At 41.5% G+C, this 23,628-nt stretch overlaps 1 protein-coding gene across 1 annotated transcript in view; it reads right to left on the bottom strand.

Annotated features, from left to right (window-relative positions):
- atrn (attractin) overlaps positions 1–23,628 on the bottom strand; it is a 110,090-nt gene extending 86,462 nt beyond the window's left edge. Inside the window, exons 1-10 of the mRNA XM_088355105.1 lie at positions 23,195–23,628; positions 18,134–18,217; positions 14,281–14,394; positions 14,078–14,206; positions 12,448–12,644; positions 9,580–9,751; positions 7,016–7,106; positions 3,530–3,779; positions 909–1,092; positions 674–828 (exon numbers count right to left, since the gene is read on the bottom strand). Of these exons, the coding sequence (XP_088211231.1) occupies positions 674–828; positions 909–1,092; positions 3,530–3,779; positions 7,016–7,106; positions 9,580–9,751; positions 12,448–12,644; positions 14,078–14,206; positions 14,281–14,394; positions 18,134–18,217; positions 23,195–23,400 (1,582 nt within the window). The 5' untranslated portion in view covers positions 23,401–23,628. The remainder of the gene's footprint in view (positions 1–673; positions 829–908; positions 1,093–3,529; positions 3,780–7,015; positions 7,107–9,579; positions 9,752–12,447; positions 12,645–14,077; positions 14,207–14,280; positions 14,395–18,133; positions 18,218–23,194) is intronic.

Below are 23,628 nucleotides of genomic sequence, written 5' to 3'. Positions count from 1 at the left end.
GGCCATCTTGTTAATCTGTTAATAATCAACACAAGGATACTGCTGGAAGTGTGAATTTCCCTACAGGGATGAATAAAGTATCTATCTATCTAATAAGGAGCTGAAACCTTAGTTTCTAACCCTAGCTCCAATCCTCTTTTGGAACCCCTAAAATCAGTTTAAAACCCTAACCCTAGACCAACACCTAACTTAAGAAACATGGCAATAATTGTGTCACTTACAAGCCCTTTTCAAACCTTAAAAACACAACATTAACACAACAACGTGGCTCACGTCTAGCACCACGAACGCTAACGTGGAGCTACCCGGCTTCAGCTCTGTTAGGGCAGACAGAGACACAAAAGCCTGCGGGAAGCGGAGAGGAAGCGGACTCGCAATCTACGAGAACACGAGGCGGTGTAACCCTGGGCACAAAGATTTCCATCTGCCGCAGGGACGTCGAACTTTTGGCCTAGCGTGTGAAAACATCCACTCCGCTGTGGCTAAACTACAACACAGCACCCTGAGGCCATTCTAGTAATCTGTTAATAAACAACCCAAGGATACTGCTGGAAGTGTGAATTTCCCAACAGGGATGAATAAAGTATCCATCTATCTATCTATCTAGTTTCTGAATCGTTTTTAATACGACTAATCTTTTGGTTTGTCACATGTAAGACTTGTGTTTACCAACCCAGGCTGTAGGCCATAAAGTCTGAAGAGAAGCACTTGGCGCCGTGACTCATGGAGGTGTCATTGTGCGTGTTCCCACCAAACACCAGCATGGTGCCGCTCACAATCACAGCAGTGTGGAGGTAACGGAAGAAGCCGCTGTCCTTCAGAATGGTCCTGAAATTAAAAAAAAAAAAATAGTTCTCCCAAGCTCCTCCGACCTTCACATTTGAATCGACCAGGCGACCGCAACTCACCACTTCCTGGTGTCCACGTCCAGTCGGTAAAGGTCTCCGGCCAGGCCGCACTTGCTGGCGCTGAAGGCCTTGTAGCCCCCGTGGGTGTAGATGGCTCGGGTAGCTTGGTGGAACACGCTGCTGTGGCCATAGCCGCCCTGAACTAGAGCGCCGTCGGTGGCCACCACGCGCCATTGGTTACGGTCTGCAACAAACGTACGATTGATTTAAAGGGGAACTGGGGCCTGTTTTTAATTTAGCAAACAATGGAGTTTTGAGTTCTAAGAGGACCGATTCGTATCGGTCATATTAAGTCAGTGGAATTCTACCTGGGTCAGAGGGACTGCATAAACGGAGCCCGAATTGGACGGGTTAGAATGATAACAGGGAAGCTGAGTGCATCAGTTTTGACTTTTCACCAACTAGAAAGCTTATACGAATGGCGGGACATGTCACGTGAAAGAAAAAAAAGGAAAGGAAAAGAAGCAAAAAAGGAAAAGAAAGAATGAAATAAAGACTGGAAAAAGAATGAAAAGAAATATGTAAAAAAGGCACGAAAAAAGAGTGGAAAAGAAAAAGGAGAAAAAAGGCAAAATGAATGGATGAAGAAAGGGAAAGAACAAGGAGGAAAAATAAAGACATGAAAAATGGAAAGACAAACAGAATGACAGAAAGAAAAAAAGAAGATGTAAGAAAAAAGGGAAAAAATAGGGAGGAAATAAATAAGGAAGAAAGAATGAAGGAAAAAAGTCAGAAAGTATGACAAAAAGAAAATGAAAAGGTGGTAGGAAAGAAAGAATAAAAAAACGATGGAAAAGAAAGAAAAATGAAAGGATGAAAACAATGAAAAAAAATAAAAGGAAAAAAGGACCAAATCAAAGAAAATAAAGGGAAAAAGGAGAATTAGCTGTAAAACAGAAAAGAAAAAGGACATGAAAACAGGAAAAAGACAGAACGAACGACATGAAAGTAAGAAAAAGAGGACAGACAGACAGACAGACAGGCAGGACAGATAGACAGAATGAAAGACAAGAGAACAACGGAACGACAGAGACAGAAAGAACAAAGACAGAAAAAAGAAGGAAATAAATAGGGAAGAAATAAATAGGGAAGAAAGAACAAACGAAGGAAAATAAGGAAAACGATAGAAAGTATGAAAGAAAGAAGAAAAACAAAAGGTGGTAGGAAAAAAGTAGAAAAGAATGGACAAAAGACAGATGAAAAAGAAAAAAATGAAAGGATGAAAGACTGAAGGAAATTAATAAAGAAAAAAAGAGAAGACAGAAAGACAATTAAGGAAGGGTAAAAAGTAATTAAAAAGAAAGAAAAGGTAGTATCTTTGTACTACCTCAGTTGCATTTTGTAGTATTTCCATATTAGAATGTTTGTTATATATCTGTAGTATTTCTGTAGTATTTTTTGTGATATTAACAAAGGAGAACTTTTGTAGTATCGCTATCGGTGTAATTTGCAGTATTTCTGTTGTAATCCTCTTTTAGTCGTATTTTTGTTGTAATATTTCTCTAGTAGTTTTTTATATTATAGTAAAATATGTATTGGTATATTTTTAGTATTTCAGCAGAAGAATTATTGATGTATTTCCAAAGCAGAATTTCTGATTTTTTTTGTAGTATTTCCACAGTACTATTTTTGTAATATTTCTTTAGTATTTTTGTTAAATTACTGTAGTTGTCTTTTTGTAGTAAATAATTTTGTAGTAGTATTTTGTAATGTAGTAATTTTCTAATAATTCTATAATATCTTTATATTTTCAGAATGAAAGCAATTATGAGGTCCCTGTTTTGAGCACTATATTTGATATTTAGTTTTGGAGTTATTGTGTAGTATTTTCGAGTGGACACAAAATGTGAAGAGGACCAAAAAAGTTACCACTCTTGGGGGCCCCCTAGTGGTTGCGGGGCCCTAAGCAGCCGCTGAGCCGGCTTATGCCTTGGTGCAGGAGTGTCAAAGTCATTTTTTAAACTCGGGGGCCACACGATAGAACAAATATTCTGTCGTGGGCCGGACTAGTAGATTAAAGACAAAGAAAGAGAGAGAGAAAGAAATAAGAGAAAGAGGGAGGGAAAAGAAGAGAGAGGGCGGGATAAAGAGAGAGAGAGGGAGAGAGCGTGAGAAACAAAAAAAGATAAAAAGTCATGAGAGAGGGGGAAAAGAAAGGGAGAGGAAGAAAGAAATCCAAAGAGAAATAGAAAGACAGAAGGAGAGAAAAGAGAAAAGAAAGCGCAAAGGGTAGGAAGAGAGAAAGAAAGAGAGAAAAAGAGAAAGAGAAAGAAAGGGAGAAAGAAAGAAAGAAAGAAAGAGAAAAGAAAGAGAAAATAAAGAGAGAAAGAGAAAAGAAAGAGAGAAAGAAACAAAGAGAGAGAGAAAGAGAGAAAGAAAGAAAGAAAGAGAGAGAGAGAGAGAATGAAAGAAAGAGAGAAAGAAATAAAGAGAGAAAGAAAGAGAGCAAGAGAGAAAGAGAGCAAGAGAGAAAGAAAGAAAGAGAGAAAGAAAGAGAGAAAGAAAGAAAGAAAGAGAGAAAGAAAGAAAGAGAAAGAAAGAAAGGATCTGGCCCACGGGCCGCCTGTTTGACACCCGTGCCTTGGTGGATCCTTCCAAAACACCTTTTCGGTGAAACTCACTTAAGTCGTACTCCTGCACCAGGCTCATGTATCCGTAGAGAGGACAGTGTCCGAAGAGGACCAGCATGACGGGGGAGTCCCCTTCCTCCAAGGGGGGGACCACGTGGGCCGAGTGGCCCACCACGGCGTATTGTTCCTTGACGCGAGGGTTGAGGAGGACCCAGGTCTGGTTCTGGATGTGGAAGACCCACAGCTGGCTGGACACGTTGCCGGTGGAATCCATCTTGCCGCCGTACATGTAGATTTTGCCCTGCGCGAGTGGAAACAGTTGGAGAGGGACCGTGAGTTTTTGGGTTTTTTTAACCACTAATGTCACTTTATGGCGGGTGTGGGCAAACTACGGTCCGTGGGCCCCATGCGGCCCGGCAAGCTTTCTAATCTGGCCCTCCCCCCTAAAAAATGGTCAAAATATCATGAAGACAGTAAATAAAGTGCTACTGATAAAAATAAATCTCTCTCTCTCTCTCTCTCCATCTTTCTCTCCGTCTCTCTCTCTCTCTCTCTCTCGCTCTCTCTCTCTTCCACCCCTTTTCTCCCACTCTCTGTCTCTTTCACCCTCTGTGTCTCTCTCTCTCTCCCTACATTTCTTCCTTTCACATGCTCTCTATCTCTCTCCTTTTCACATGCTCTCTCCCTTTCACATTCTCTCTCTCTTCCTTTCACATACTCTCTCTTCTTTTCCCCTTCTCTTTCTCCCCTTCTCTTTCTCTCTTTCTATTTTTCTTTGGATTTCTTTCTCTGTTTCCTTCTCTCTCACCATTTCTCTTTTCGTTTCTCACATTCTCACTCTTTCTCTTTATTCTCTCTATCTCTGTCCCACCCTCTCTTTTTTTCTCCCCCTCTCTTTCTTTAATTTCTTCCTCTCTAATCTACTAGTCCGGCCACCGAGAGAATGTTCTATCGCGTGGTCCTCGAGTTAAAATGAGACCCCTGGTTTAATGCCCGGTTTGTCGAATCACACTGCCGAGAAACACGGCAAGAATTTTGCGCATTTTCAAGAATGTCACCCAAATTTCAAGCATTTTCCTAACATTGAAAACACGACATTAAAATTCAAGTATTTTTTCCGGATTTCAAGCACCCGTACGGACCGTGCACTTAACACAACCTCCAACAAAAGATCAATGAATGGAGGATGACCTCTACTTTGAAATTGTGATGACAGTAAGTTCTAAATATATTTTTACATTCAACCATTAAGAATGTCCAGTGATATCAGGGCCAAAAATATATATTACTCATTTAAAGTGTTATCGTTGACAATAAAAGCAGTGTTGCCCTGAGTACGAAAATAACTATGCATATTATCTGTTTTTAAATGTCAAATTGGCATATTTGATCAGACATAATAGCCAAGTATGGTGAAGACTCATTATTACGCGGTTCACTTTTTCCCCATGCATTGTGCTCTGCACTCTGATTGGCCGAGCAGTCGCTCTGCTTTTTGACAGAATAGTAGTAGCGTATTTTTCGCACTATAAGGCGCACCGAGTTATAGGGCGCACCCCGAAAAAAATAGTTTTTGGTCCTATATTTGACATACATAAGACGCACCGGATTATAAGGCGCTACAATGGGAACGAAGGACAAAACAGTCAGATAGTTCAGTCCAACTTATTACCCCCTTAACAATTCCCAAAGCTTGCAAAGAAGAAAATACGTGTCTACGACACGTGCGGATGCGGTGTCCGTACGATGTCACTCAAATGCATCGTTCCATCATTCGGAAGGTTAAAGTCTTGGGATTCAAGAAATGCCAACCATTCCTTAGTTTCTATTTTCTTTTTCGCTTGCAACTTTACTGTGCATATGACAAACACTTGGAATTGAGTTTAATTTAAAAATAGACACTCCATTCCATCCATTATCTGCACCGCTTATCACAGAAACATTGAGTTCAGTCTGAAACAAGATACAGGGAAAATATGAAGCCAGAGTAGCTCACCGAAGTCGTTGTGTTCACTAATAATGTGCAGCCATGGTCCTCTTATATCCGTGAGTTTAGTAAATCCAGGAGAATAAAATATATACGAATACAGAATAGTAAAAAATGCTTTCTGTATGCCGTCAACCACGTGCTATACACATTCATCTTTTTCGGCCAATTGCAGGCTTTGTTTTGCCGTTTAAGCCTATGCCAGCCTGTAAATGATAAAAAGAATCCGTCCCTTGACCTCCAAATAACTTTAGCTAATAGTGATCGATTCAACTGATGATTGACACATCTTTTTCAGCCAATTGCAGGCTTTGTTTTGCAGCTTAAGCCTATGCGAGCCTGTAAATGATAAAAAGGATCCGCCCCCTTTACCTCCGAATAACTTTAGCCAATAGTGACTTATTCAAATGATGATTGACACATTGGTTAGGAAATAAAACGCCGGTAAATAAATCCCAGCATACACCGCGGACTTGGCGTTCGGGGGGAAAATCTAGTCGGCGGCTGCAAGTTAGTTGGAAGACTTTGCGACTTAATATTGATCCATAAATAAGACGCACTGTATTATAAGGCACATGGTCAGCTTTTGAAAAAAAATAAAGGCGTTTAGGTGCGCCTTATAGTGCGGAAAATACAGTCATTTGTAGAAGAAAAAAATTAAAAACAAAAACATTTACACGGTACTATTATCGTGATAAGGGTTGCTCTTTGCTTTAAATGTGTAATAAAATATTTAATTGTAAGATAATTGTAATACTTCGAATATTTCAATCACCAATTCACAGTAATCCTTTTAAAGCACTATGTTTACTGCTTACCTTGCACAATGTTTGACTATTTTTTGCACCAAATGTATAATTGCACAAACCCTTACGATACCAAACTGTATGTAACATCCTACATGCCGACATTTCTGGTGTAAATATTGTGTAAATTATAACTATAACCTTATCCTCCTTGTTTTATAACCTTATCTTCTCTGTTCCTTTATCTTCTTGGCTTTTTTTTTACCTCACTGTAAATGTGTGACACTGGAGTGTCATGCCCAATTTCGTTGTCACAATATATAAACCAATTTTGTAACGATGACAATAAAGGTATATTCTATTCTATACGGAAGCGTAGACGCCTGCAAAATAATTAAATGGTCTTTAGCGCCCTCTGACGGTTCAGAGGTGTCAGTACATGTGGCTCAATGCACGCATTTATCAACAAATGAGTTTGTAACAATCATCAATGGAAGGCGATATTGTGGAATAATTCCGCTTATTTGCAATAAATAAGAAATTATTGGTGGCATTTTAAACTTTGGCATGTTTGTTTTTCAACACTTTCATAAAAAAAATATATCAATAAACCATATTTGTAAAGGTTCCAAGAAGCAACACTCATACTGGCATTAAAAATGTGAAAAAGCCAGTAAAAATGCAATAAAAAAATGAGTGTCTATAATAAAAAGTCCCATTTTATTTCATTACAACCCAGTGCCCTCAATCATCTTCTTCAGTACTACATATCAAAACTTAACATCTTCCATAACTCAGACTTACCTCGTATAGCGACACCGAGTGGCCGTATCGAGGCGGGACGGTGTTGACGGACGGGTCCAGCGTCAGCCAGGATTTGCTGCTTAAATTAAATCTATAATCAACAAAAAAAACCTTGTGAACGTGCAGTTTATAATCCAGTGAGACTTGTGTACAGCGAAAATTGAGTATGCATATTGGAATATTACCATATTTGTGCATTTATTGATCAGTCGATATTTATGGCTGACCTTATTTGCAAATCAGTAATGGCAAAGAGGATTATACCAGGAGAGCGCCGATTCCTAACCACTAGGCCACTAGGGACATAGATAACATGAGAAAAGGCAATATGTCTTATCTCATCCATCCATCCATCCATTATCTGCACCGCTTATCCTCAGTAGGGTCGCGGGGGTGCTGGAGTCCATCCCAGCCATCTTCGGGCAGTGGGCAGGGGACACCCTGAACTGGTTGCCAGCCAGTCGCAGGGCACGCAGGGATAGACAATTCGCTCGCTCATTGACATTCACACCCATGGACAATTTTGACCGGCCAATTATTCTGACATGCATGGTTTTTTTTGGAATGTTGGAGGAAACCAGAGTGCCCGGAGGAAACCCATGCAAGCACGGGGAGAACACGCAAATTCAGGAAACACAGGAAGGTTGGTAACTGGATTTGAACCCATGACCTCAGAACTGTGCCGCACACGTGCTAACCACCGCTCCGCCGCGCTTCCCTGTCTTATCTCATTGTCACACTATTTTTAGTCAAGGTGCCAGATGTTAGAGAAATGAGAAACCAAAAATTGATAAACATCGGTATATAACATTTAGTTACATCTTTGCTCAAACTAAGCATTAAAAGTGACAAATGTTAAATCTGTGTGGCCATGTGTTTATATTTTTCAGTATGACCAAATTATTTCCCACAGTGACTATCTCTTCATTCAGTTGAGAGTCCTATAAAGATCTTTGAGTCAGTTTTACAATACTTGTTGTAGAACAAATAAGCCAAGCACAAAAATGACTTTCATGTTCTTTGTTTCAAATAACTCATTTTGGAATGGACGGAACCACGGCGTCCCCTTTTGGACAGTTCCTGGACGTACCAATTCACCGTGTACCATTACGAAATCTAATAACGAAGTTTTGAAAGCAATTAAAACATCCAAGGCAACGTCTTGATAAATAATGTTCTCAACGTACATAATTATGTCGATTGGAGGGACATTCTCGAGTACAGAACATTACGCAAGCCCCTTATTTTTTTGGCTTTCTAACAAGCTTAGCAACTTCAAACACCGTCATCCGATCCTGGTGGTCTCGTATATCTGAGACCGCACCCAAAAAGGCATGATGGTCTAGCGTCCCTGGTCCATAAAAAAAGAGGAGCTGATCGATAACTCACCCTCTTTTTCACCTAACTGCCTGACTCATTGCACATCGGCCACACATCTACACTGCGTCCTTGAGTTTAGCACATGGGCGACCATCCGGAGCACAAAACCAAATATCTCCACAACACAAGTAAGATGACAGCTTCAGATTTAGCTGCATGTTTGCTGGTTCTTGGTTGCTGGTTCTTGGGAATGAGCGTTTCTTCCCGCACAAAGGAATTCCCCTAAATCGACTATCATTATAGCAGGAAACCCCTTTTTTTTCTATCACTGATTCTCTGTGTTAATAAATTGTGTGTCCTATTTCAAACGACCTGGTTCATTGATTCCATTTTCTTGAGATTGGTAATATCAATATCCTAGCAGAACTGAAACAACTCAACGTAAGAAAGTTATTTTTTCTTCAGTGTAGGAATTTCTAGCATTCTTTAGAGCAAAGGTGTCAAACAGGAGGCCCGCGGGCCAGATCAGGCCCGCTAAGGGATTGAATCCGGCCCGCGAGACAACAACCAGAGAAGCGCAAGAGAAAAACAAGTGGCAGGTTGAAATATGTCAACTTGATGTTGCCAAAGCCAGGTGCATCTCACAAAGACAATGTACTTGTATTTATTTCTCTTTCTCTCTATCTCTCTGTCTCTTCTCCACCCTTTTTTCTCCCACTCTCTGTCTCTTTCACTCTCTGTGTCTCTATTTTTCTCTTCCTTTGTTGCTCTTTGTCTGTTTCTCTCTCTCTGTGTCTTTTTAACTTGTTTTGCTCCAGCTTCCTTTTTACCTTTTCTCTCTTTTCTCTTTCACTCTTCCTACCCTTGACGCTTTCTTTTCTCTTTTCTCTCCTTCTGGTTTTCTATTTCTCTTTGGATTTCTTTCTTCCTCTCCCTTTCTTTTCCCCCTCTTTTTATATTTTGTTTCTCCCGCTCTCTCTTTTTCTTTCTTTGTCCCGCCCTCTTTCTCTTATTTCTTTATCTCTCTTTTTCTTTCTCTTTAATTTACTAGTCCGGCCCCCGACAGAATGTTTGTTCTATCGTGTGGCCCCCCGAGTTAAAATGAGTTTGCCACCCCTGCTTTAGAGAAATAAAAGGTTTATGGTGGGACACAGCAACACCTAGAGGAAAATGTGTTAACTGATTGCAGTAAAGACTAATGAGCAGGAAAAAGTGCAATTCCAAATAAGTCAAATGCGACTTACGCTTTGACCATGTGGTAGTCGGAGGCGTTAAAGACGTATCCCCCGATGACCCACATAATGCCCTGCTCCACCACCGCCTTGTGCGAGGCCCTGGCCAGGCCCGGCTCAGAGAGATGAGATTCCCGGCTCCAAAACCCAGAGTCAGCCGGGACGGTTACGGAGCAGGCCGGACCTGGAGAAGGAAAGGAACATGTTAAGGTCTTTTTTTCAGGATCAGAATCAGCGATATACCTTTCGGTTATCGCCGGTTCACTCCTTCGCGGATTTGTATCTGAATCGTCTTTACTGTCATTGACATCAATGTACCATACACAGGGTAGGATATCGAGATCATACTCATATTTTATTCCTGCAGTCCATATTAAGTCTTAGGTATGACTCGGCCGAGGCGCGAACCAGCGACCTCCCAGTCTCAAAGCGGGCGCCTTACCATCTAGGCTACTGAGCTGGTATAACATTGGTAAAATGGCGGCGCCCTCTGTTGGCTGCGGCTGCATCGGCTCGCTACAACGGGTCAGGTGTATCGACATTTCGTTCTGTGTACATTGTTACACAGAATGACAATACAAAGGAAATTATTATTATTATTATTATTATTATTAAAATCACATGATTTACTCAAATTTTTAACTGCACAACTGCAATTTAAGGTCAACAAAAACATAATGCCAGAAAACATCTATAAATGATTCATTCGGAAAGAGGAAAATTTTAACTTAAGGGGCTGTAGTGAATTCATAATCCCAAAGGTGAGAACCACCAGGAAAAGTATGTGTGTGTGGAGTCAAACTTTGGAACAATTTACAAGACAAGATGATGAGGGATAATGTCCAACTATTCACTTGTTCAAATTTAAATACAAGAAAACATTACTGGCGGAATGCAGAGATGAAGAAAATGGGGTATGAGTGATACGAGAGATTGGGAGTAGTGCGTCTAGAACAGGGGTGTCAAACTCATTTGAACTCGGGGGCCACACGATAGAACAAACATTTTGTCGGGGCCGGACTAGTAAATTAAAGAGAAAGAAAAAGAGAAAGACGTAAGAGATAGAGGGAGGGAAAAGAGGAGAGAGGGCAGTACAATGAAAGAGAGAGAGGGAGAGAGCGTGAGAAACAAAAGAGATAAAAAGAGAAGTCGTGAGAGAGGGGGAAAGAAAGGGAGAGGAAGAAAGAAATCCAAAGAGAAATAGAAAGACAGAAGGAGAGAAACCGCAAAGGGTATGGAGAAAGAAAAGGAAACCATGAACTTAGCAAAAGAAGTTAAAAAGACAGAGACAGAGACATAAATACAAGTACAGTGTCTTTGTGAGAGGCACCTGGCTTTGGCAACATCAAGTGGACCTATTGCAACCTACAGCTCTCTTTCTCTTGCGCTTCTCTGAGCGTTGTCTCGCGGGCCGGATCCAATCCCCTAGCGTGCCTAATTTGGCCCGTGGGCCGCCTGTTTGACACCTGTGGTCTAGAACTATGGTTAACTTTGTGTTCATGTTGCTATTGTTATATCATAACTGTTATTATTAATATTATTACTATTGTTGTTATTATCATTGGTGTATTTCATAGGGAAAATGAAGGGGTAGGGAATAGAAGCATTTTCTAGTGACTACCCCTTTTCGAACATATTAGGTAATATTATTTTGTTGTCGAGTTATTGTTTTTGTTCCGTTTTTATTTTAATGTTCGAATACAGTTTTCATTCATTCATTCATTGTTTGCAGGGGTTTGTTTCACTCGTTGCTACTTCCTCTTAATCCACCTCGTACTTTGATTCCGACGTCACGCGACGATGGCCTCACCAATGTTCCCTCTAAGCTGCGTGTGTGCGCAATTGCGCACTACCCAGAGCTTTTCCGCGCACAAAAAAATCTAGCCAGCTCACAAAAATCAGGGCTCAAAATTGCTAATTAAGAAGCGAATGAAGTCAAGTTACAGTGCATGAAGGTAAAAATACAAGGGTTCCCCTGATGTGTTCTAAATGCGGTATTCTGAAGTCAAGGTCGAATTGGAACAAAGTTGAGTAAAGTCAGTAGAGTTTTTCGAGAACCGGCTTCTTCGCCTAGGCTCACTAAAATGGAACCGGCTCTTTCGGGTCCCAAACGCCTCTTCAGGTTGTTTTTGCTTCTTTAATCCCTACACGACCAAATATGATGTAAAATTGTGCACAAAATGACTTAAAGGAAGGGGGGGAAATAGAACAAAAAAGAAAAAAATACCAAAATGAAAAAGTAGTCAAAAGCTGAGAAAAGATCAAAACAAAAGGAGAGAAAAAGAGAAAAAAAAAAAACAGGAAAAATTCTGAAAAAAATCCCGAAGAAAAGAAAGAAGCAAATAAAGGGAAAAAAGGTAAGAGAACAAAAAAGAAAAAAGTAACAGCTAGGAAAAAATAAACACAATAAGTTTTTTAAAAAAGGAGAAAAAAAGGTAAAAATAAAATAAAGTTTGTGTTGCATTCCAATAATTTCCGATTCTTCAATCTTGTTGCCAACATTGTACATCCACTCAAAAATGTGATTAAATACAGTTGTGTATCGTGCAACCGACTCAATAAGCCCCCCAAAATGTTAGTATTATGCGAGAAAAGATACCAGGGAAAAAAAATGGTAAAAATTGTAAAAACAAATGACGTTTGTAGGCCCTGCAACCTTTGCAATCGTACATGAGTCAATTCATTCAAAAGTGAAAAATAATTTGGCATTGCCGGAAACTCAGCAAAATGTAACGTGATGTCAAGTTTTTGGACATGTTTGATAATGACTTAGTTGCCACACTTGGGATTGCTGTTGTTCACTGTTGTTTCAAGCGTTGCTCACCGACTTTGTGAGAACGCTCAGACCCGTGGAAGATTACAGGGAACATTGGGCCTCACCCTGCCACCCTGGCAAGCAGTCGCAAGTCTTTTCCCTGCAGCGCCCCCTCTGGGGAAAGCCGCAATCGCCGGGGCAGTAGGGCACATCGCAGGCGTCTCCTTTCCAGCCGTCTCGGCACACGCAGGACGGGGGCCCCGTGGCGTTGGAGGGTCTGCATTGGCCCCGGCCCGAGCAGTCCTTGGGACACGTGTTCAACCTGTCGGGGGGGAGGACACACGCGTTGCTGGAAAGAGAACCCTGAATAAAACATCACGGGGAGTCCGATGAATTATTGACGCTCGCGTCTGCTCTCGTGGAATCTCAGGACTGCTTTTTAGGGAGTGGAACGCAGCCTCGAAAAAACGCCGTAGGGGGGAATTGAATTGCTCAAAACAATCCTCAACTTTTGACCTCCTGGCATGAAAACAAATCTAGTCCAATATGGTGGATGATTGACAGAGTGTGTGCTTTATACACCACCTCTACAAACAAGTCACTGGCCTTTTGAAACCCTTTTTTTTATACGCGGCGCAGTGGTTACATACCTCTTAAGCTGTACGTTTTTGCCGTACAAAGTACGTTTATTATGCATTTTAAGACGTGTACGACGTACAAGAAAATCTGTACGGAAAAATATTTGTCAAGGATGGGTACCATCCGATATACACCGACTATCACCAAACGGCAAATCAATCGAGTCAAACCAGTTCGCCGCGGTAGCCTCTATCTCGGTATCGTTTTTTTTTCGTTTGATGCTACTGTGCGCATGCGTCTGCTGCCTGGGGATTTCCCATCATGCATCATTCCGATCACACTCGAACAAAGCGAAAGCGGAGCAGTAGGCCTCCATGACAACATAGTTTTGAATTTTCTTTGGACGCAATCATCGAGTCGCAATAGCCGAACCTGAATTAAAACGCCGTCAGTCATTCTGATTTGAAAACAACAGGCGGGGTTGATTGAGTAATTTTGAAATACATGTGGTCTTAAAAAACATTGGATTTCATTTGGTAGTTGTGTAGTGAAAGGAAGTCCGTCTCTTTTTAGAGAACCGGCTTTTTCGGCTAAACTCATTCAAGAGAGCCGGCTCTCAAACGGCTCACTTGCTTTGATGCATTATATTACAAGTAATCATTGTTGTATAAAGAAGTTAAAAAAAAAAAGGAAGTATAAAAGGAGAAAATGAAAAAAGACACGTTTGTGGTTATCCCTTTAATCAGTATATTACCAACAATAATTGAATGCAGAAAATGAATTCATCATTTGAATAAGAAAATTCTACTTAATTCTATTTGCATGTATTTTTTCCTTCTAAAGTGAACGTCCAAGCGACTTTGATCACTGGATGTCGCGGTATTGTGTAGTGCAACCGAGTGCTACAAAGCACAAGGAAGACTACAAACTACAGAGTCTCGAAGGGACAGTGATGCACCATTTGATTTCTCATTTTTTTTGTGCAGCCTTTTACAAGGTTTTTGGTTTCAGGAGTACTCTTAGCAGCAAGATGGCGGACAATCAGCATGTTTCTCTGTTAAGTAATGTATCTTTGCTTATTATTTAAATTAATATTGTTTTTTCAATAAATGAAAGTGTGGGTTTTGACCACCAGGAGGCGCTATATAATAAAAAATGACCCTTTAATATCCTCACCTATATGAAATGTTGAATCCGGTCAAGTTGTAGGCGGCATCACTAAAAAAGTGAAGCAAGGCGAAACCCGAAAGCGACGCCACCTCTGGGAGGGTCTCGTTGCTGTAACTCTCAGGAATGATCAGCCCGCTATTACAAAAAAAAATCTGTGAGCGGGAAAATCTCCCCGGGAATTTGGATAACGGTAGCGTTAGTGGGAGTACCTGAATGCAGCCAGCAGGGGGGCGTAGATTGAGTCTCCGTCATAGACGTAGAGGTGGTCCCAGCTGCACTCTGTGGCAAAATGCTCGAAACGTAGGCGAAGGACGGAATTGGGACTAAGGAGTTACAAAAAAAATGGAAACGGCAATGTTAGCATCCTGAATCAAATTGTTAACATCAATACGCTGTCAAGTTATTTTCTGATCCCTTTTTCGTTAGCTTGGGGTGGGCAACCCAAGGCTCAGGAGCCCCATGTGGCGCTTTAGGGGTGCGGAGTGGATCCCTGGCACTTTTTCAAATATGCTACAAATTGAAAAAAAAATGGTGGGGAGAATATCTTTATCTTTTAATATAAATTTTAAGAGCAGCACGGTGACGCAGTGGTGAGCGCGTGTCCGGCACAGTGCTGAGGTCATGAGATCGAACTTCCTGCGTGGAGTTTGCATGTTCTCCCCGTGCTTGTGTGGGTTTCCTCCGGGCACTCTGGTGTCCTCCCACATTCCAAAAACATGCATGTCAGGTTAATTGGTCGGTCTACCAGTTTAGGCCCCATTGCCCAAAGATAGCTGGGATGGGCTCCAGCACCCCCGCGACCCTACTGAGGATAAGCGGTGCAGATAATGGATACTGCAGATAAAACACAAACTAATGTTTTCCAACACAGTAAAAAATGTATATAACAAATATTACATTTCAACTCCGAGTGTTATGACGTAACTATGAGATGAGAAAAATCAGCTCCTTCCCTCGTTTCCTCTCTCCCGTCTTCCTGTTGGAGCCGAGCTTAGCTCTAGCTCCGCCTCTTTTAAAGCGGCAGCACCCAAAACACTTGTAACGACGTAACATTAAGAGTATTTCAGAAAACTCTAGGATAGAGAACATGGTTAGAAAACATCAGCTTCAACCCAAACCTAATAAAATGTTCATCTTCGATGTCACTTTTACCGGTGAACAACTCCTCCAACTGTGGACGATAAGCGGCTTCCTTTCGCTTCGAAAAATGTCAACAGGGCAAGGTTGAAATTATCAACACAGACCTAGAGCTCCCTCTTGCGGTTACATTTAAGTGATATACAGTCTCCCTTAACTAACAGGGTTGTATAGGCATAATTTCCTGTGGTGTGTTTTGGGCGACTGTCCCTCTCCAGGGCTAAAAATGTTTCCACCTGTTCTCGAACCCGGGACCTTTCGTGTGAGAGATGAGTGTGCTAACCACTGCACTATGGAAACACAGGTATAACAGTTTCAATGGTATAACAATGTGATAATCGTTTCACATAAGTCTCACTGGAGTATAAGTCGCACACCCAACAATCTATCTACCTTGGTCATATAGGAGAAAGGATAAAAGACAGAAAGAAATAGGAGAAAGAGAAGGAGAGAAAAAGAGAGAAAGAGAGAGAGAGAAAGAAAGAAAGAGAAAAGGAGAAAGAGAGAGAAAGAAAGAGAAAAGGAGAAAGAGAGAGAGATAGAAAGAAAGAGAGAAAAGGAGAAATAGAGAGAAAGAGAAAGAAAGAGAGAGAGAGAGAAAGAGAGAGAAGGAGAGAGAAAGAGAGATAGAGAGAAAGAAAGAGAGAGAAAGTGAGAGAGAGAGAGAGAGAGAGAGAGAAAGAGAGAGAGAGAAAAGAGAGGGAGAGAACGTGAGAAACAAGAGATAAAAAGAGAAATAGTGAAAGAGGGGGAAAGGGAGAAAGAGGGGCGACCGACAGCAAGACAAACCCGTGTACAAAAACAAAGAAAAGAAAAAAGGAAAAAGTAGCAAAAAACACAAAAAAATTGACCATGACCAACCCAAAAGCCCAAACACCCAAACAAGTTAAGCACCTCGGCACCCAAGTTGGTCATGCTTTCGTCCCTCCAGATGAAACATGACAAGAAAGCGGCCATGTCTTTCGGGTCAGGAAGAAACAACACACTTTTTTGTTCAACAGTAGGGCCCGACAGCTTTCACTGGTTTACCCCTGCGGCATCATATGGGTGCCATGCCCGTCCCTTAGAACGCGTCCAAACATCCCACTATCCTTTTACAACACCTCTCCACTCATTCCTATCACCAACAAGAGCTATATCTTCCACTATACTTGGACCTCTTTCCTGCAGTGCACTCATAACACCCATCCATCCACGTCAACCGCGGTCTTCCTCTTGGTATCCTCCCATTGACTTTTTCTCTGTAGATCCTCTTAAACATTCGCTTCTCATCCATCCTCTCCATGTGCCCAAACCATCCTAGTACTCTCTTATCCACACGCTTGCTCAGTTCCACTACTACTCCAGTTCTGTCTCTCACAATTTCATTTCTCAATCTATCCAATCTTGTCACTCCTAACATACTGCTCAGACACTTCATCTCAAAAACATTTCATTTCCTTCTCAAATCTGCGTTCAGGCTCCAAGTCTCTGCACCATAGAACAAAGTCGGCACAATCACACTCAATCACACACACCCAACTAAATGGTAATATTCAAAGAGGAAATTTTGGGTTGGGAAATACCACTTCATTTTGCTTTTATTCAGCCAAAAACTTGAAGTAACCCAGGAGTTTTAACTAGAGTCTTGTTAGATTTGCAACACTCTGCAGGTTGATAATTAACTGACTTTGGGTGCAAATGTTTTTCATCCACAGAAAAACATAGACAACAGCCTAAGTCCACCTTGGACAAATATCAGCCTACGATTGAATACAACTGTGTTATCATAGCTGATTTTTAGCAACCCAGAAGAAATAAAGACATACCGTATTTTCCGCACTATAAGGCGCACCTAAAAGCCTTTATTTTTTTCAAAAGCTGACCATGCGCCTTATAATACAGTGCGCCTTATTTATGGATCAATATCAAGTCGAATCGATCACTATTGGCTAAAGTTATTCGGAGGTAAAGGGGGCGGATCCTTTTTATCATTTACAGGCTGGCATAGGCTAAAGGGGCAAAACAAAGCTTGCAATTGGCCGAAAAAGATGAATGTGAATAGCATGTTGGGTTGACGGCATACAGAAAACAGTATTTTACTATTCTGTACTGTATTTGTAAATATTTTACTCTCCTGGATTTACTACACTCATGGATATAAGAGGACCATGGTTGCACATTATTATTGAACACAACGACTTCGGTGAGCTACTCCGGCTATATATTTTCCCTGTATCTTGTTTCAGACTGAACTCTATGTTTCTGTGATTAGCGGTGCAGATAATGGATGGAATGGAGTGTCTATTTTTAAATCAAACTCAATTCCAAGTGTTTATTGTCATATGCACAGTAAAGTTGCGAGCGAAAAAGAAAATAGAAACTAAGGAATGGTTGGCATTTCTTGAATCTACGACACGTATTTGCTTCTTTGCAAGCTTTGGGAATGTTAAGGGGGTAATAAGTTGGACTGAACTATCTGACTGTTTTGTCCACGTTCCCATTGTAGCGCCTTCAGTAGCCTAGATGGTAGTGTGCCCGCTTTGAGACTGGGAGGTCGCTGGTTCGCGCCTCGACCGAGACATACCTAATTGGTATAATGGCGGCGCCCTCTGGCTGCGGCTGCATCGACCCGCTACAACGGGTCAGGTGTATCGACATTTCGTTCTGTGTACATTGTTACAAAGAATGACAATACAAAGGAAATTATTATTATTATTATTATTATTATAAGCGTCTTATGTATGTCAAATATAGGACCAAAAACTATTTTTTCGGGGTGCGCCCTATAACCCGGTGCGCCTTATAGTGCGGAAAATATGGTAATCTTGTTACTGTGCCAGTAATTCTTCTGATCCTCAAAAATGAAGGAATACCTGAACGAGAGTCATTCTCGATGCCAGTGGAAAAAGAAAGCAACAGATGCTTGGACTAAGCTGGACTCACCGTCCTTCAATGAGCCAAGTGCACTTGGTCTTGTACTTGTAGTTCCCGGGTCCGTCTGATAGGAAGCCGGAGGGTTCCGTTAACCTGGAGGACAGAAAAAAAACAATGCTTGTGAGACGCATTGCCCTCAGTTTTTCATTTGGCGAAATATGGCACTTATTGCGGTCGTTCGGACAAAGAATATTCTAGCTTTGTTGATTACTGTGCATTGAATTTAAAAAAAAATATATATATATGATCGCTGCCAGGGACTACAAGTTATCCCTAAGGACAACATAAGTACCAAAAGGGACTGTCACTAAAACAGTGTGACAGTGTCATTTTTAAAGAATTGGAACAAAGAAAGATTCAACTACTTTGAGTAATTATCAGTATTAGATTTGTAAAAATGTGGATTTCAAAATGTGTTCAGTGGAAAAATGCTTTATCCTGACGCCAAATTTTCGTTTGGGGCTTAACGTACTTGTTAAAATTTGTACTTAGCCCTTGGACACAGTTTAGTCCAACATTTGATCTTGGATCAGCGTAATTTAACTCATGACACGGTGGTCTTAAAATACATACGAGGCATCTTTTATATTTACCGTATTTGCCGCACTATAAGGCGCACCGGGTTATAGGGCGCATCCCGATAAAATAGTTTTGGGTCCTATTTTTGACATACATAAGGCGCACCGGATTATAAGGCGCTACAATGGGAACGTGGACAAAACAGTCAGATAGTTCAGTCCAACTTACTACCCCCTTAACATTCCCAAAGCTTGCAAAGACGGAAATATGTGTCGAGAACACGTGCGGATGCGGTGTCCGTACGATGTCACTCAAATGCATCGTTCCATCATTCGGAAGGTTAAAGTCTTGGGATTCAAGAAATGCCAACCATTCCTTAGTTTCTATTTTCTTTTTCGCTCGCAACTTTACTGTATATATGACAATAAACACTTGGAATTGAGTTGAATTTAAAAATAGACACTCCATTCCATCCATTATCTGCACCGCTTATCACAGAAACATCGAGTTCAGCCTGAAACAAGATACAGGGATAATATATATAGCCAGAGTAGCTCACCTAAGTCGTTGTGTTCATAATAATGTGCAGCCGTGGTCCTCTTATATCTGTGAGTCTAGTAAATCCAGGAGAATAAAATATTTACAAATACAAAATAGTAAAAAAATGCTTTCTGTATGCCATCAGCCACGTGCTATACGCATTCATCTTTTTCGGCCAATTGCAGGCTTTGTTTTGCCGTTTAAGCCAATGCCAGCCTGTAAATGATAAAAAGGATCCGCCCCTTGACCTCCGAATAACTTTAGCCAATAGTGATCGATTCAACTGATGATTGACACATTGGTTAGCCAATGAAACGCCGGTAAATAAATCCCAGCATACACCGCGGACGACTTGGCGTTCGGGGGAAAATCGAGTCGGCGGCTGCAAGTTAGTTGCAAGACTTTGCGAATTCATTTTGTTCCATAAATAAGGCGCACTGTAATATAAGGCGCATGGTCAGCTTTTGAAAAAAATAAAGACTTTTAGGTGCGCCTTATAGTGCGGAAAATACGGTATATTTTTTTTTGTCTTTTGTTTAGCTTCTTTTACCGGTTTCTTTGCTAAGCAAGACACCTCTATAGCCATCTATCCATTTTCCATACCCCTTATCCGTGTATTGCAATCCAAAGTGATAAACAACTATATAAACATGCTAGAAAAATGGGAATAAAATAAATTCATAAAACACTTACCTTACCAAAATCTTTTAGGGTAGTTTGGTTGTGCAATCGCAAAACACTGCGGTTTGAGTCTAGCATTCGCAGACGACAACTATAACCTAAGCTCCACAGAAGAAGGCAGTTTTCTTAAGTTTAAAATATCTCAACATGATTAACCCTAGTGTGTTTATTTAACGAACCAATTTTGTACTTTTTTATACCGCTTACATGGAAATATGACTAATAACAATTTCATTTTCCTGACCAATCTATTGAAGGCCATAACATTTAATTTGTCGGTTTCAGATCAAGTGATGGTGTAATTGTGGCCTGTGCAGTCCTTTGAGACATTTTGTGACTAAGGGCAAGACAAAGAAATGGGACTTGACTTGAATACCTTTTTAAGACTTTAAGGATCCGCAGGAACTCTGTAAATAGTCATTTTCTTACTTTCACCATTTTCATCCTGCTATTTAAGTAAAAACCTCAAGCAGGAGTTAGAATGCATTCTCCACACATACATACTTTACTTGTGATAGACAAACTATAGTTTAAGGGGATTTTTAAGGGTTTTCACCAATCAGTGGCGGGTCATTTGGACCCGAGGACAACAGAAGGGTTGAAAAATGGCATTGAAAGTAGAAAACTGGTCTGAAAAATCGAAGCCCTAACGGAACACAAGAAACACATAATGCTAGCTTCCGTTTAAAAACATCTGGTTTTCCCCTGCCGCTCATTTAACGACTTCCTATCGTCTGTGGGGACGTTCCCGTGTTTCTCACCAGGAAACCAAAAAGTCCCACAACAGTTCTGATGTTCCCAGTGTGGCGGCAGCGCAGACAACACAGACGGAGTCTAGTGAAGAAAGAAATGTTGGGATTGCAACACCACAACTCTCGAGAAGAAAAAAAAGGGACATTTTCTCAACTGGAACACTCAAAAAAATCTCATCTCATCTCATTGTCTGCACCGCTTATCTTCAGTAGGGTCGCGGGGGTGCTGGAGCCCATCCCAGCAATCATCGGGCAGTGGGCAGGGGACACCCCAAAGTGGTTGCCAGCCAATCGCAGGGCACACAGGGACAGACAACCCGCACTCAAATTAATGTAAAAGGATATTTACATTTTCAAGAAAAGGAATACAAATAAAGAAATAACATCCTCCTTTTATACTGTCATCCATTTTCTATGATGAACTACTGTATTTATTGGTGTCTCTCCCTCTTTCTCTGTCTTTTTCTGTCTTTGTTCCTCTTTGCATCTTTCCTTTTGTGTCTTTTTACTTTCTTTTGCTCTCTCTTTCTTTTTTACTTTTCTCTCTCTCTTGCGTTCCCCTTCTCTTTCTATTTCTCTTTGTCACGGTTGCCATGGCGCACTGCAGCTCGTTGACAGATTGGCTTTCCGTCTATTTAAGCTAAATGCTCTCACTCTTCCTTTGTCAGTCCGTCAACGAACCTCTGCCCCGCAAGACATGGGTTTAGACTCTGTCCGGTTTCCTGTTGATATTTCCTGTCCGGTATTGTTCCCGTCTATTTTGTCCTGTTTAATATTGGTTTCCAGTTGCGTTCCCGTCTAGGTTGTCCTATTTAATTTTGATGAATGAATGAATGAAAACGCTGTTCGAACATTAAAATAAAAACAGAACAAAAACAATAACTGAACAATTTACAATTGTGCTAAGCGTTTTTACCATGGATCAACACTCGCACAAATGCGGTCATATTGACACAATTGCACACCCGAGACCTAACCCTGAGGTTTTTGTGTTTTCCTTGCCCTCATGTGGGTTTTAGATCAGGGGGTGGTGTCATAATAGTCTGTAATTTGCAGTGGTCTGTGCAGCTCTTTGAGACTCCTTGTGATTAAGGGCGTCGCAAATAAACATGACTTGACTTGAGGTTTTTGAGTTTTTCCTTGCCCTCATGTAGGTTTTAGATCAGGGGATGGGGTCATAATAGTCTGTAGTTTGCAGTAGTCTGTGCAGCTCTTTGAAACTCTTTGTAATTAAGGGCTATACAAATACACATGACTTGACTTATGTTGAGGTTTTTGAGTGTTTCCTTGCCCTCATGTAGGTTTTAGATCAGGGGATGGAGTCCTAATAGTCTGTGGTTTGCAACCCTTTGAGACTCTTTGTGATTAATGGCGTCACAAATAAACATGACTTGACTTGAGGTTTTTGAGTTTTCCCTTGCCCTCATGTAAGTTTTAGATCAGGGGATGGGGTCATAATAGTCTGTAGTTTGCAGTAGTCTGTGCAGCTCTTTGAGACTCTTCGTAATTAAGGGCTATACAAATACACATGACTTGACTCATGTTGAGGTTTTTGAGTGTTTCCTTGCCCTCATGTAGGTTTTAGATCAGGGGATGGAGTCATAATAGTCTGTGGTTTGCAGCCCTTTGAGACTCTTTGTGATTAAGGGTGTCACAAATAAACATGACTTGACTAAATTAGTCAAGTTGTGTTGAAGTTTTAATGGAAATTACAACAAATATAGTTCGTTTCTTTTTGCAATAGTATAAAACAAATCTTACGCCAATTTTTAACCCTTTACGGAAAATGAATATCGGCTCCAAATATCAGCCCTGAAACACCCCTATCGGCCGTATCCCGGGTGTGTACTGCATTTGATTTATGATCGTTTTCTACTTCAGGTGATAAGATGGCGCGATGGTGTCATAATAGTCTGTGGTTTGCAATAATCTGTGGTCTGTGCAGCCCTTTGAGACTCTTTGTGATTAAGGGCGTCACAAATAAACATGACTTAAGGTTTTTGAGTTTTCCTTTGCCCTCATGTAAGTTTTAGATCAGGGGATGTGTCATAATAGTCTGTAGTTTGCAGTAGTCTGTGGTCTGTGCAGCCCTTTGAGACTCTTTGTGATTAAGGGCCAAACAAATAAACATGACTTGACTCATCCTATGGTTTTTGAGTTTTCCCTTGCCCTCATGTAGGTTTTAGATCAGGGGATGGAGTCATAACAGTCTGTGGTTTGCAGCCCTTTGAGGGCGTCACAAATAAACATGCCTTGACTCAATTAATCATGTTGTGTTGAAGTTTTATTGGAAATTACAACAAATATTCTTTGTTTCTTTTTGCAACTATTTTTAATCTTTTAAGTCAAATGAATATCGGCTCCAAATATCAGTTATCAGCCTTTTGATTTTAATAATCGGTATCGGCCCTGAAATACCCATATCGGTCGTATCCGTGTACTGATTTGATTTAAGATCGTTTTCGACTTCAGGTGATAAGATGGCGCCTCCTCAGGTGAGCCGGAACCGCGCGGTCATTCCCTCGGAAATTCTCCCGGTTTCGAACTAGCAACCCGCCCGTCGTCAGGTGCCCTTTACCTGAATCTTCCTCCGCAGTGCTGGCACTGGTCCCCGACCCAACCGGGGGAGCACAAGCAGCCGCCCGTCGCCTCGTTGCACTCGCCATTCACACACGGCTTGTCGCACTCCTTCGCCGCCATTAGCGTCGCCGCCAGTACCGCCAGCGAGACAGCCGCCAGGTACCGCGGTCCCCCCGGCCGCCGGAGCCGCGTCGTCCCCGACATTTGTGTCGCGTAAAGATGGCTGCTCGAGCGCCCCCTTCGCCCCCCAGACGCTCCGCTAGCTCGGCGGAGGAGGCCGCCGTCGGCGGGGGGGAACTGGTCGAAGCTTCGGTGTCGGTACCAGAAGTGCCCGGTTCGGGTTAGCGGTCCGTGGAGGGTTTCGTGTTACATGTTGGGGCTGTTTGGGGTTCCCAGTTCGCCGCACTCAGCCGCATTTTGACATCCGGAAGT

The sequence above is a fragment of the Urocampus carinirostris genome, chromosome 15 (assembly GCF_059441175.1).
Source record: "Urocampus carinirostris isolate Australia breed hairy pipefish chromosome 15, RoL_Ucar_1.0, whole genome shotgun sequence".
NCBI classification, from domain to species: Eukaryota; Metazoa; Chordata; class Actinopteri; order Syngnathiformes; family Syngnathidae; genus Urocampus; species Urocampus carinirostris.
The sequence above is the reverse complement of the archived record's forward strand: the minus strand, read 5'-3'. Positions and strand labels throughout refer to the sequence as shown.